The 13,956-nt window shown below is 54.2% G+C and overlaps 4 protein-coding genes across 4 annotated transcripts; 1 reads left to right on the top strand and 3 right to left on the bottom strand.

Moving 5' to 3' along the window:
- On the bottom strand, nucleotides 1-1,658 carry M406DRAFT_264694 (uncharacterized protein; the record flags this gene model as incomplete). Its single annotated transcript, XM_040917682.1, has 2 exons — nucleotides 1-1,105; nucleotides 1,213-1,658. 2 exons carry the CDS (start codon nucleotides 1,656-1,658, stop codon nucleotides 1-3), a joined length of 1,551 nt encoding a protein of 516 aa, XP_040773377.1.
- A 1,577-nt stretch (nucleotides 1,659-3,235) lies between these two features.
- M406DRAFT_63315 (uncharacterized protein) lies at nucleotides 3,236-9,853 on the bottom strand (the record flags this gene model as incomplete). The annotated part of the gene is made up of 2 exons (XM_040924830.1): nucleotides 3,236-9,051; nucleotides 9,139-9,853. The coding sequence occupies 2 exons, from the start codon at nucleotides 9,851-9,853 to the stop codon at nucleotides 3,236-3,238; spliced, it is 6,531 nt and encodes a 2,176-aa protein (XP_040773376.1).
- A 594-nt stretch (nucleotides 9,854-10,447) lies between these two features.
- M406DRAFT_332778 (uncharacterized protein) lies at nucleotides 10,448-12,001 on the top strand (the record flags this gene model as incomplete). The annotated part of the gene is made up of 1 exon (XM_040920779.1): nucleotides 10,448-12,001. One exon carries the CDS (start codon nucleotides 10,448-10,450, stop codon nucleotides 11,999-12,001), a length of 1,554 nt encoding a protein of 517 aa, XP_040773375.1.
- A 161-nt stretch (nucleotides 12,002-12,162) lies between these two features.
- Nucleotides 12,163-13,467, bottom strand: M406DRAFT_280489 (activator 1 41 kDa subunit; the record flags this gene model as incomplete). Its single annotated transcript, XM_040918408.1, has 3 exons — nucleotides 12,163-13,133; nucleotides 13,205-13,283; nucleotides 13,355-13,467. The coding sequence occupies 3 exons, from the start codon at nucleotides 13,465-13,467 to the stop codon at nucleotides 12,186-12,188; spliced, it is 1,140 nt and encodes a 379-aa protein (XP_040773374.1). The 3' UTR covers nucleotides 12,163-12,185.
- Nucleotides 13,468-13,956: the final 489 nt, after the last annotated feature.

Below are 13,956 nucleotides of genomic sequence, written 5' to 3'. Positions count from 1 at the left end.
TCAAGCATGACGTACCCCTTCAACCTGAGGTTTCTCTTCGGTAGAGGTTCCCTCCTTTGTTTCTTGGTCCACCTCAGGAGCAGGAGTGTCCACCTGTGTGTCCTCCTCTGCCTCCTTCACGCCAGCCTTAGCATCCTTCTTGGGAGCCTCGGGCTCCTCGGTGTCAGTCTTCTCAGCACCATTGACAGCAGACTTCGTCTCCTTGCCGGATGGCTTTTCAGTCTTGTGGCCATTGACCCCGTTGGCCTCTTCAGATGCGGCAGGGGCGGAGCCATCCTCCGTCGCGAGGAGCTTGTTCCACTTGTCGAGCAGGACCTGTGAGCGAGGCTTGAACTCGAAGTCTGACTCTTTGGGAATGTTGTCTAGCTTGAGCATGGCCTTCAGAACCTTATTGATCTTGGTGACCCGGATGATCTCAGTCTCCAGATCGGGAAAGCTCTCGAGCTTAGTCAGGTAGTCCGACATCATTTTCATCTCCTCCTCCTTGGGCTGCTGATCCCTGGTGAGGAGTCCCTTCTGGAGCTTGTGGCGGAGGAAGAGGACCTCCTTCTTCTTGCGCTCGAATCGGTCCTCAGCGCTCATTTCAGGTTCCTTGGGTGTCTGCAACCGCTCTTCTGAGTCTTCCTTGAGCTTCTTGGCCTTCTTGGAGCTCTTCGCCTCGCTACCACCCTTGGTGGCCTTTGCGCCTGTGCCGTTAGACTTGGGCGTGTTGTTCGTGAGCTTGATCTTGGGTTTCTTGACCGAGTCAGAGCGCTGGGGGGTCTCTGCATCCTCGGGGTTCTTGCGCTTCTTTTCCTTCTTGGCGCTGGGCTCATCGTCGATGTCCTCCATGTCGACATCCTCGTCAGCAGCAGCAGCAGCCGCCTTGGTCTTCTTCTTGCTGGCCTTGGGAGTTGCAGCCGCTGCAGCCTTGGCCTCGGCAGCCTTCTGCTTCTCGAGCAGCTCCTCCTGGAACTGATTCAGGACACCCTTGTAGTAGGCGAGGTCGTGGTGCTCCTCGGCAAGCTGGTGGGCGACGATCAGGTCCTTGCGCATCTTGGCATTAACCTGCTCCATGACCTTCTCGGGGTCGAGATCAATCAGATCCTTGTTGGAAACCCAGCCACTTGTTTGAGAGAAGAACAAATAGTCAGCTTGTGTAATGTAGGTGTAGGTGGAGAGAAAGAGAGAGCGCCTTGGCGGTGGCCGCGACGGTGTAGGGGCAACACTCACAACTCATTGGTGGCGAGGTACATGATCGGAAAAGTCCGGTCAGCCGCGCGCTTGCCGCCGTCGGCGAAGTCCTCACGGTATTGACCATCGGGACGCGCGGCGCTGACAGGGCGAGACTTCAGTAGAGCGTGCGGCAGCATGTCCTCGTCGCAGATGATGCATGGCCACTGCGGAAAGCCCTTCAGCTTTATGAAGTAGTGCTCGCCAGGCTTGGCATCTGTGTGCAGTATAGCAGCCTTGCTCGCCTTCTTGTTCAGCTTCTTGCCCTTGGCGCTCTCGCCGGCGGTCGACTTCCGTCGGGCGGGGGCTTTATTCTTGGGTGTGGCAGTCGCGGCGGCAGCATCACCACTGGCAGTAGATGGCGCAGCATCCGCGTTCTCGGGCTTGTCTTCGTTCTCCTTCGCTGCGCTCTCTGCGGCGTCGGCGGCATCAGAGGCGTCCTTCATGTCGACGTCAGGCTCCTCGGCAGGCTCTGTTTGTTATGATGCGATAGTCAGTGAACGCTGCTGAGCTGGAATCGCAAGACCAAAGTTGGAGTGTAGGGCAGGAAAGGAGAGATGACCGACCATTAGCAGCTTTGGTGGGCTGCTCCTCCTCCTTGGCAGGCTCAGCAGACTCGTCCTGAGCGGCGGCAGGAGCTGCTGCAGTATCGTCTGTCTTGGCGGGCGCAGTGCTGCTGTCAACCTCCATGGGCTGCGCAGCAGTCGCGCTGGCTTCGTCAGACATGGTGATGGTTGGCGGCAACGTGCTGCGCGAGCGGCGCGTGAGGGATACAAAAAGCAAGGTTTGGCTAGAGACCGACGTGTATGAACGCGTCAATCGCGTCGTCGATGGGAGTTTGTAGAGATTGAAGATGGGAATTGATGGGTGGTGATGCGCCGATGGATGATGGGTGAGGTTTGGATGAGAGAAGAGGAAGCCAAAAGAAAACGTTGTGACGACAGTGTACTGGGTTGAGCAGAGAAAGTTGGAGAGGCGGCCGAAAGTTCTCTTGCAGAGCTCCAGTTGGACCTCTGCTTATCGGCGGGAATGACTGGGATTGTTCTAGATGCCTGGTTGGGGCCAAGGAAGCAGTAACGAAAAAAAAACCAAACCGAAAGAAAAAAAAAAGGCAAGGTAGTGCTAGGCACGTAAGGGTTAGGGTGAGTGGTGTGCGCAAGAAGAAGAAAAAAGGGCAAAAGTTGCTTAGGAAAATAGTTGGTAGTGGGCTGGTGGTGATTGCAGAGGCAGAGAGGGCGGAGACAGATGGAGGTCAGGGAGGCTGGAGCTACTGCTTTTACAAGTGCAGGCCGTTCGCGTCGATCTCTCGTGTGTTATTTTTTCTTCTTCTTCTGTCTGTTCGTTGCTCTTCCACATTGGGCGGTGGATACTTGGCCCTCCAGGATCCCAACCACCTTGGCGCCCTGAGCCTCCCCCCTTCTTCCCCAGATCAGGTACAATGCGCTGGCGCACGCTCTCACACTCATTAGGCACTCTGACATGCGCACACAATAATTGGCAAGACCAGTCTCATCCAAGGGCTTCCTCCTCAGCTCAGTCCACCCCCCCCCCCCCCTTTAGACCCCCTCCTCCTCCTCTGTCTGCTCATCTCATTGGCTGCTCGTGCAGAAACCTCCTCTGATCCAGCAAGCTGAGCATCATCATGCCCATTGCCCAAGGCGCTAAATCCATCCAGACAAGGCACGCCTCTTCATTGTCTTGCCCGCCCGCGTCACTGGTGGGAATGCATGTTGGACCCGTTGCCGTTGGGCCTGTCATCCCCAAATCTCATCATAAATACCACACAGACCTACCCACAATCGATTAGAAAATGTTGATTCAAGCAAACTCAATTCTTGTAACATATAGACCACACCATTGTAGGCCCCCTTGTAACGCCATCACTTTTCCACTATTTCTTCCTAGCCATTGATCTCGATGATAAATATCCTTGAGCGAAGAGAAAATATCTTGTGGGACGGTCGGAACCATCGGTGCCCGATCGTTCGCTCGGCTCGATGCTCGACCCTGGCTCAGGTCCCGTCTATTCGTCATCGCTCTCCTCATCAACCTCCATCCCTTCAGACACTGTGACCTCGAACCCAGGCTCCTGATCCACCCCAACGTAGCTGTCGCTCATCAAGAAGAGTTTCAACTCGTGTTTTCCAGGCGTAGGCACCGTGAACTCCAGCTTGACCTTCAGCTGGCGCCCCACCGTGACACGCTTGATAGCCAGGAGCGTCTTGGAGCTCTCATCACCCACCACCAGCCACCAGTTCTCCGCCTTCTTGGCTGGGTAAAACGGCGCATGAACCACGAGGTCGACCTCGTCATCTTCCTCCACCTCGCGCTCGATTTGAATGTTGAGGAACGACGGTTCGCCTGCGTGCAGGTTCTCGGGATCCTCGACCTCAAACTCAAGGGAGATATCGGGGTATTTGCTGTTGGTGAACATGGCAGCCTCGGACAGTTGCTTTTGGGACAGAGCCATGGCCTTGATGAGCTCGCTGTACTGAGGATTTTCCTCGGGGTTCATCGCCTCCATGAAGTCGTAGATATCCTTGATGCCGAATTTGTTGGCCACCTTGACCACCTCCGAAGTGAAGTGAGGAATCTGCTTGAGCGGGCTGTCGCGATCCCACATGCCCTGGACCACCATCTGTGACATCTCCATAGCGTTCATGGCATTAAGGTGGCCATCCGAGGAAAGAATATCAACAGTCGCGCTGAGAAGACTGATGACCTTGGTCAGGATGACTTCTTGATCCTTGGCCAAGTCAATTGGCAGCTGCATCCTGGAGAAGTGCGCTTGCAGCAGTACGAACGCCTTGAAGTGTGGCGAGTCAAAGTCGGGCTGGGACATCTTGACCGGCACGCGATCGTAGATGCGTCGCAGAAGACTATCCTCGTGCCTGCGGATCTGGATGGCCTCGAATTCGGTCGCCGACGTCACAATTTCAAGTATGCCCTTGAGCTTCGTGCGCGCGCTGAGCGAGAGCAGGAAGGTCTGCATGGTGATGTATGAGATGTTGTAGTAAGCACCGATCATGGCCGCGTTTTGAGGCGTCACAGAACCGTCCTCTTCGTCGAACTCGATGATCTTGGATTCGTCAAGTTCCTTGAGGGTCGTCTCTACAAGGTCTGACAGGTATTGGCTAAGCGCGTCCTGCGTGGTATCGAGCAGACTGTAGAAGCTCGGGTTGGCCAGCAGGCGGCGGTAGAAGTACGTAAACGTCATCCAGTTGATAGCATCGTCACCAGATTCGATCATGCGGGTGCTGATCTCTGTAACGAAAGCGTCATGTAAGTATGAGTGGAGGTGTGACTCGACGGGCAGCGCTTCGTTGAGGAACTTTTTGTAGTACTCTCTCTTCACTCCGGGAACCATGAGGACACCGCGTCCCCGACCGTCCGCCGATGGGCGCAGAGCCTTGCCGAACATCTGCAGGACGTCGGTCATGGGGTAATCCACGTATCGGTGCTCACGACCCTCGAAGTATTGTGTGCCCATCACAATGACGAGGTGGGCGGTGCAGTCGAGCTCCCAGCAGACTTCGCGAGATGCTACTAGCACCTGTATGGCGCCATTGTCGTACAAATACTTGACGATCCGCTTGTCATCGTTGCTGAGGGCCTCGTGGTAGTAGCCGACACCATGGGACAGGGCCTCAGCCAAGGCTTCCTCGTGTACACGATCGAGGAGGGGTCGGATCTGCTGGGTGTCGACGTGAAGGAACCGGTCCTCGTCGTCCTCTGCCAGGCACGCCGTGAGAATGTCCCTCGTCGTAGCTCGTGTTTGTTTCCGGTTGGGAACAAAGACCAAAGCAGGCCTGTCTGGAGACATCTGAGTGATGGCGAGGTATGTCGGTTTGGCCATCGCGAGCATGAGAGATGGGAAATGAGGAATGGTGTATGATTGTATGTGGAGCTCCAACGGGATAGGGCGAACATGCGGACTGAAGTTGTAGATGTCGTGCTTCTTGGCGTCAATCCATTCGCCCACATCCCTGGCATTGGCGAGCGAGACGCCGAGGCCAACAATCCTCATTGACTTTTCCGTCTGCGTGCGGATGTAGTGCATCCTGGACACTATGGTCTCGTAGACGTAGCCCGTAGAGCCGCCCAAGAGTTGCAGCTCATCAGCAATGAAGAGCTCGACGGCCTGCACATTCTTTCTCCTCTTCCACTGCCTTGATAAGACATCCCACTGGATTGGCGTCGCCAGGATCAAATCACCCTGCTCGAGCAGCTTGAGATCGGCTGCAGTCTCGCCAGTCAACTTGACGATGTCCTTGCCGCCTCTTAGACCAGAAAGGCGCTTCTGCCAGTCCTGGAACCTGATATTTACAAGCTCTTGGAAAGGTGCAACATAGACAGCACGTCCAGCATCAGATTGAGACCAGTGGCGGAGAAGTGCAAACTCTGCACAGACAGTCTTGCCGCTTCCTGTCGGCGCACCCACAAAGACATTGTTGTCTGTGGAATAAAGAGAGTTGAAGGTCTGCGTTTGTATCTTGTTGAAGCGATCCCACTGGGGATACAGTGCAACATACTCTTTCACCTTCAGAGCGGATGCCGGAAGAGGCTGAAGGTCGAGAAGTTCCGTGTGAGGAGGGAACTTCTCTGGGAGGATGAGTTTCTGGAACGAGACAGCGATCCTGGTCTCAGAATGCATCCATCGGTCAGAGACGACTGAAATGAAATAATTAGGGGGCATAGGATCTACGATGGGGACAGTGAAGTCGACGACATGCTCATTCGACTCCGCCTCAGCGTAATCTTTGCGTAGGAGGAAAGTATCGTGAAACAACATCTCCTCGCCGTCGCAGTCCTCCACGAGAATCCAAAAGCTCTCCGCAAGTCCGTGTATCTCCTCGTCCCACTCAAAGTTAGGCGTGATCGTCAACTCGACACGTAACATGGACCTCGTCAAGGGTTGGATTTGTGCTTGAACCTCGACTCTTGGGAACTTGTTGACAAAGCCAACGACTGTTCGGCCTGCCTTGGGCATTCCCAGAAGCTCCCCCATGCGCGGAGGGTCGAGATCGAAAAAACTACTCCATGGAACTTCCGTCCGCTCTGCCTTCTGAACAATGTCTCTTGGGCAGTTGTGGAACTGCCGCAAGGGTGTCATCGTGGGCCACATTCGCTTCTCTGCCATTTTGCAGAGATTCAGAGCCGTTTTGGCGACAGAAGCCCAGCCCTTTTTCAGGGCAATCTCAAAGATGGCCCGCAATATACGCCCTGCAGATTGCGTAACGTAGACCATGTCAGCCATCAAGGCCAGGCCGTCAAGCCTTAGGCGGGAGATATACGCTTGGAGAAGCACATTGATCTTGCAGTGCGCCTCTTCGATACTCTCCTTCACGGGTATCGGCACTCTGGTCAACAATTTTGCGATCTCGAGCTTCTCCTCTTGCCGGACGGGGATATACTTGAACTCGGCACTCAGTGCAAAGACTCGGAAAAGTTCGATGTTGGTGATGGACGGCTGGATGAGGTTGTTGTACGTCTCCATGGACCCGTGGGTGATGTAGTAGTGCGACGCGATCCGCCCGAGTTCGGTAGCCTGCATCTTGCCGGTCTTCTCGTCATACTTGATCAAGTTCGCCTTCCGTAGGACATGTGCCGCGGAATGAACGAGGTCCACCCGCTTTTGCTCTAGGCCCTCGTCATCCTCGTACTCAACGCCGACACTGTAGAGGCCAGGTGACCTGAGCATCCTCACAAACAAATACGTGTAGCCCAGCCAGTCGACACCTTCATCGCGGGTCCGTACATTACCCAGCACGACCTCTGCATTGAGGTTATCCACCAAGCGGCTGACGAGCTGACTCTCAATGGGAAGCTGCTGATTCATAAGAGAAAGGTAGTACTGCATCTCTCCTTGGCTGGTGATTATGATGCCTTCGCCGAAGGTATCATACTGAGGCCGTCCAGCACGGCCCAACATTTGCAGTACATCTTGGGGGCTGAGTTCCACCCAGCTACCCTTCTCGGGAGAGTAGACTTGCGTGCCTTTGATGATGACGGTGTGTGCGGGTAGATTGACTCCCCAAGCGAGTGTTGCTGTACAGACAAGAACTTGTATATGTCCATCCGCGAAGAGGTCTTCCACATCAGTCCTGTCTGCGCGGCCCATACCGGCATGATGGATACCAAGACCGTAAGGAAGAAGGTCCTTCAGATCTTTGTCAGTAGCTTGGTCTGAAGCCTCCTGTAGGATCTCGCGACTGCCGACGTCGCTCTTCAAGATCTGGTTAATAGTATCCATCTCCATTGCCTTGTCACGGATGTATTTGGCGGTCTTTGCCGTTTCTTTCCGCGAATGAACGAAGATCAGCATCTGGTTCCTGTTCTTGCCCACGTGCTCCAGAACTTTGTTGTATGTGACGTCGTTCATGACCTTAAGCTGCTTGATGGCTTTCCTCTCCGTGACACCAATGAACTCCTGTCGCAAGGGGCAAGGCCTATATGTGCCATCGAAGTGGAACATGCCTTTCTCAGGATCAACCCGAAGAAAACTACCAACATCTCGATAGTTGGGCAGGGTAGCCGACAGGCCGATGATTCTCACCGGCTCGCCTGTCTGTTCCGTCTTTCGGATGGTTCGACTGACGATGCTCTCAAGAACAGGCCCACGATCGTCGTGAAGGAGATGAATCTCGTCAATGCAAATCAGGCGCACGAGATTGGTGTAAGAGGTATCGGTTGCCTTGCGGGTGATGACATCCCACTTTTCGGGCGTGGTGACAATGACTTGGGTTTCCGCGATCTGCTGCTTGGTAAGTTGACGATCGCCCGTCAACTCCGATACCTTGATTCCGTAGGGCTCCAGTCGTTTGCCAAAATTGCCTACTTGCTCTTGCACCAGGGCCTTGAGGGGAGCGATGCTGACAATCTTGAATGCATCCAAGTCAATCTCTCCCGTCTCTGGATCTCTGTGCTTGCCGATCTCCCGCAGCATGGCTAAAAACGCCACGTTCGTCTTTCCAGACCCTGTCGGAGCACACACAAGCATGTTGCCATCGTCTTCGAAAGCTGATGGATAGCATCTGGACTGAATCTTGTTGAGAGACTTGACGGTACTGAAAGGCTCCCGAGCCCACTCTGGCATCTCGGAAACGGGGATCAGGTTATCGCTGGGGTCGTTGCGCTTCTTGGGAGGCGGGACGTGAATCTCTTCATAGCCTTTGCCTGCTCGTTTCGTAGAGCCCTCTGGCAGTCTGACTTTGGGGTTCGTCATCAGGTGATTTCCTTGGTCAAAGACGAGGTTATCCAGGTTGAGCAGCTTCTTCGGTTGCAGCCCGCCGATTAAGTGAGCTTCTGGGCGCTCCGGCTTCGCCTCTTCCTTGAACTCGGCCTTATCGATGTCCATCTTGATCTCCAGCTTGCCCTTCTTCTCGTCGCCAGTCTTGCCACGAAGTTCATCAAGGATCCACTGCAGACCCTCGGAAGCCATTTCGCGCTCGATGATCTCACGTGCTTGTGCATTCTCGGCGCGAGCCAATCTGGTAAGCCACACAACCTTCTCTCTGTTTGCGATGAGCTCCTGAACGACCTCATGATGCTCATAGTCGAACAACTCCATGAGGTCGTTTTCGATCTCTCGGAGTTGCTTTTCGTCACCACCCTCCTCGTCTGGCTCTCCAGACAGAATGTGCAGGGCTTGTATGGTCTTGTCGTGTTGTATGTGGGCATCGGGATAGAGTCGTCCTATCTGTCGCTGGAGCCAGAAGGCATCGATCTGGAAGGCGGGTATGGAGTTGGCGTCGCTGGTCTTCTTCTGTGTCTTGCCGCGGGCTGGAGCCGAGTCAATTATCATGGCATCCCCATCAGCTAAGCCTGCCTCTTCTTCGTCTCTATCCTCGCCAGCGCTGCCGCCTGCTGCTTCCTCCTCGAGGCCTGGGCGATCTTCTTCGTCTTCGTCTTCCGAGGAGTCCTCACGGACTTCGTCGACAATGCCATCGCCGTCTTCATCCTCATCTTCGAATGCAACAGCGACACCTTGACGGTCGTCGATTTCTCCCTCGTCCTCGGCAGCTGCCATCTCCTCGTCGTCGTCTTCTGCGTCGAAATCTGTGATTTTCTTTCCCAGATTCATGAGCTCGTTAAATTCCTTTGGGCTCAGAGTGACACCGAGCAGATCGTCAACCTCCTTCTTTTTGTCGAAATCTTTCAGATCCTCATCCTTGAGGTACTCCAGTGTTGCATCAGCAGCACTGCGCACCACTTCTTGCGGCACATCGCCAAGATTGTTGGCCACGATGGTCAAGATCAGGTCAAACGTCGCTCTTGTCGCCTGGGTCCGCGGTCTGTACCGGAGGCCTTCTACCAGGGCGTCAGCCCCTGACAGGATGCTTCCTCCTCTCGACAGATCCGCCCCCTTCTTCTTCTGCTGCTGCCGCAGGATGTCCTCGCCCTCGCGGACGTTGCCCCTCTCCACAGCCGGCAGGTTCAACTTCTTTTGTCTGGGAACAGCGTCGCGAGCGACACGTGCGCCCATGTCTGTGATCGAAAGACGTCCCGCCAACGATTCTGGGTCGCCAGTTGCTTCGTCTGTCCGTCGCGTCACGAAACGGCGGTCCGCCTGGAGGACCAGGTTGGACATCGCCGAGTACTTGTACTGCGACACATCGCGCTGATAATTTTCGCCAGACATCTTGACGGCGGCGTTGAGTATCAGGTTGCCGTGGGGGGGGGGGGGAGGAAGGTCTTTTTTTCCTTCTTTTTTTCTTCCCCTCTCGAGGCGCGACAGGTTTGGTTTTGTAGCTATAGGCAGAGGCGTCGGTCGCCACTAGATGGTGGCGAGTGTCCCGTTGACCTGGCGCGCCGAAGGTCAGAAATCCGATCAGGTCATTACAGCTCTAAACAAAGTAAAGGAAAGCTGTGCTCAGAAGGAGAAAGGTGTATCACAAGAATTGCTAAGGCTGTTGCCGAGATTGAGAAGAAGATGTCAGTTGGAAACAGTCGTCGCGAAAATGAAGTTCAAAGTTGCAGGGATGCAACCACTATGGCACCGCTGAATCAGCAGGACCCACTCCCTGTACCTCCAACAACTACTACTGTACTGCGTCTTTACCGCATATGGGTCACTATGGGCATGAATAAAGCTCTTTTGGAAAGAAATTATTCTCTTGTGAAATTATATATTTCACACCTACGTTCTCAGACTACTGGCTGCATGTCTGTGTACTTGTGTTTCCCGCCTTGACACTGGTGCTGAGTGATTCTCACGGCACACGCCGCAGCAAGAATGGCAAATGAGATAACCAAGGCCATCCAAACGTCGCTTGAGCAGTATGTGCGGCCTCGCGAGGAAGCAGAGCATATTCGCAGGGTCTTGGCCTTGAATTTGCAATCGTGCCATGAAAATGGCCCAATGAACGGCCCCTTGGCGTTGGCAGAGCCAGACTGCGTCATCAAAACAACAGATGCGCGCGGGCTTCAGAGGGACTATCTAAAGGCGCTGCACGCGAACATCAAGGCACAGAGGGCGTACGATGAAGCCGTCAACCAAAGTCGGGTGGCGAAGGAGGTCAAATCTGGTAATGAAAGGAGTCTGAATAACGCTAGCAGGCTGGAGGAGCACGTCGCCGGTATCGAGCTTAGGCGGAAGCAGGAAAGATTGCAAACAGTTGAGAAGTACATTGACCTCCTCAGCCAAAAACCGGCGGCCGATCCCAAGTTCCTACAATCTGAGGAGGTTTTCAAAGACACTCGACGCCTGCCCGAGGTCCCCAAAGCTGTCATTAGCGGCTTCACAGTGGATAAGGGCGCCACAAAGACAGATCTCAAAACCCTCGTCGACCGACTGGAGAAGGCGGTGCTGCGCTCCAAGTTGTTACTCAAGAAGGAAGAACAGCTGCTCGAAGAGGTGAAGTCCCGCTTCACAGCAACACCTGGCAAGATCAGCCTCGGAGATAAGTCCGCGGCTCTCAGTGCGACGCGCAACGAGCTCATCACCTGGATGGAGACGGAGCTTGGCAAGACATCCGGGGCGGATGATGGTCAAGAGGATGGACCAGACGGACACGGCAGAAGTCCAACTAAAATGGACAAGGCGCATATGGATGCACAGCTTGCATTGATTAAAGACAAATATGCCACTTATGTTGCTGAACGCAAGGCCCTGATCCAGCTAGCTGCGCAAAGTCCTCGGCTCACAATAAAGCCACCTGAAGAGACAAAACAGACCGCTCAACTAGGAGAGGGACCACACCCGCCGTCGGACTACCTCATCACACCCTACATCCGGAGTCTCCTGTCCGTCGCACATGAGCAGAAGGCATCAATTGCCCAGAAGGCCCATCTGAATGACGTTCTCGCAAAACAGACCGAAGTCACTGGTCGGGCGTTGAGTCGTCTCGCCGAGGAGAGTCAGTTGCTGCCGGAGCACCCGACTCGGAGACACCAAGGGCGCTCAGGTGGCAGTCTTCCTGAGAAGTGTGGTGACAAAATCAGCGTTTACGTCCAGCCTTGGGTGGTGGCTGCTGATTCGGCCAAGCTCTCGACGCTGGAGGCTGTAGCGGAGAAGATCGAGAAAGGACAGGTGGCACTGGAGGGGTCGACGAAACATCTGTTCGAGATCGACCAGCTGCTAGGACGGGGTGCGACCCACAGAGACGAGGCTGTGGACGAAGATAGTACGATGGACGATATTTGGCTGGCCGAGACGGCAAGTCCGAAGAAAGGATCGAAGGCGCCTCTGAGCAGTAGAGGTGGTACTTCTCAGGAACGCGGAGACGTCTGGTCAAGTTTGAATGGAGTTTTGGGTCTCATTAATGCCGGTGACTCCCCTCGGAAGTAGCTGCGGAATTATCTAACAGCCTGTGAAAACAAGAATAATAATAAAAAGCCGACCCACCATCCTCAAGAACGCCGAATATGTCCTCTGCCGTTGTTTTGCCTATCATCTTTGTAGCAGGGTATCATCAGACACCTTTGATTCTTTTTTTTTTCTTTCTTCAGAGTCGCATCATTTGCCGTCCGCCCTATCGCCCAGCCAAGATGCTTGATGTGCGGAGTGACAGGTCCAGGATTGTGAGATGCTCGTCCGCGCCGTCCACCAAACGTTTATCAACCTCAGAAAAGACCATGACAATCTGGTTCTTTTGCACGTCTGGAATCGTTTCGTCGTAGACGATTGCTTGGTATAGTTGGTTGACCACCTGGCCCGCACTCCAACCATCGGCGACCATGTCCTCCACGACCTTAGAAACAGCTGAATACGTCTCGCCAGCCGAGGCTGGTCGGATCGCCTTTACCAGCCGGTCGATGGTGGCGCTGGGAATCACACCTGCAATATCCTCCACGATTCTAATCGTGACCGCTTTGGAGTCTACATCCATCTGGTCGCCCTGACTGCTCACAGCCGCACCAGCACCGACAAGTCGCGCCGCACTCTGCAGGAAGGTAATAGCCTTTCGCAAGTCACCCTCGCTGCACTGAATCAGCGCATCCACCGCACCCTCCTCCAGCGTCACGCCTTCATTCTCGGCAATCTGCTCCAGCCTCTTTTTCGCATTTCCTTGATCCAAGCTCTTGAAGCGAAACTTGCTGCACCTACTCGCCAGCGGGTCGATGATGCGCGTGACGTAGTTGCAGATCAGGCAGAACCGCGTGATCTTGCTGTATGTCTCCATCGTACGGCGCAGCGCGCTCTGCGCATCCTGCGTCATGCTATCTGCCTCGTCGAGGATGATGATCTTGAAGGGCGGGCAGGGATAGCGCTCCTTGTAGCCGGGCGGAGGGTTCGTCAGCTGCATGCGCGCAAAGTCTTTGACTTTCTCTCGGACGATAGAGATGCCGCGCTCGTCGGAGGCATTGAGCTCGAGGACACGCTGCTTCATGAATTCAGGTCCGTAGAGTTCCTTGGCGAGGGCAAGGATCGTAGAGGTCTTGCCAGTCCCGGGCGGGCCGTAAAAGAGCATGTGTGGTAGCTAAAATGCGTCAACCAGGATCGTAGGCAGGAGAAGACACGGTACTTCGTGGAAACAAGATGGCGGCGTACATTTGATGCCTGGAGGGTCCGTTGCAGGACAGTGATCGTGTGGTCTTGCGCAGTAACATCGTTGAGGTTCTTTGGACGACTGAGATATGTTATCATTAATACCTGCTACTCCAGCAATTATCATCAGCCTGCAGGTGCAGGGTGACATACTATTTCTCCACCCAAGGCTGAGCTCTTGGTGTCTCTGGGCCCTTCTTCTCGAGCTTGCTCGAGCCGTTGGCAGCAGCAGCTTTCCTGGCCTTGATGTCGAAAAAACTAGCCATTTTTGGCAGTTGCAAATCGGATTATTTTGATCCAGCTGTGACGATCCAGTGGGAGGTGGCTGTATGAATGGGATAAATAGAAGTGGTTTTGTCTGGTTTCGGTACTGGTGTGTGCAAATGAAAGAAGTCAATTTACGCGTTGCAAACGCGTCTGGAGGAAGCCCCGCCGCTGTAGAGACACCCACCCTGGCTGTTCTGGGGGAAGGCGTGCAGGGGTCCCCCTTAACCAGCTCCAGCCTCAACGGGATTGACTTCAGGTTGATCTATTATCTCTACGAAAAACTATTCTTGCGTCCATTCATTATTACTACTGTAGGGTATTGATGATATCACTCTGAGAACATGACTTCCCAAGCACCTGCCTTCTATACTATTAGGGCCTTGAAACACTGATTGTGTTCTTCCAGCACTCAAACTCCTAGCTGAGTAGGTCTTTAAACCAGAGAAAGCATCTTCTCACTAAGTCATGAACCTCATGACCAAGATAAC

Source organism: Cryphonectria parasitica, assembly GCF_011745365.1.
Source record: "Cryphonectria parasitica EP155 unplaced genomic scaffold M406scaffold_7, whole genome shotgun sequence".
In the NCBI taxonomy this organism is placed as follows: domain Eukaryota; kingdom Fungi; phylum Ascomycota; class Sordariomycetes; order Diaporthales; family Cryphonectriaceae; genus Cryphonectria; species Cryphonectria parasitica.
Note: the sequence above shows the minus strand (reverse complement) of the source record. Positions and strands in the feature narration are given on the sequence as shown.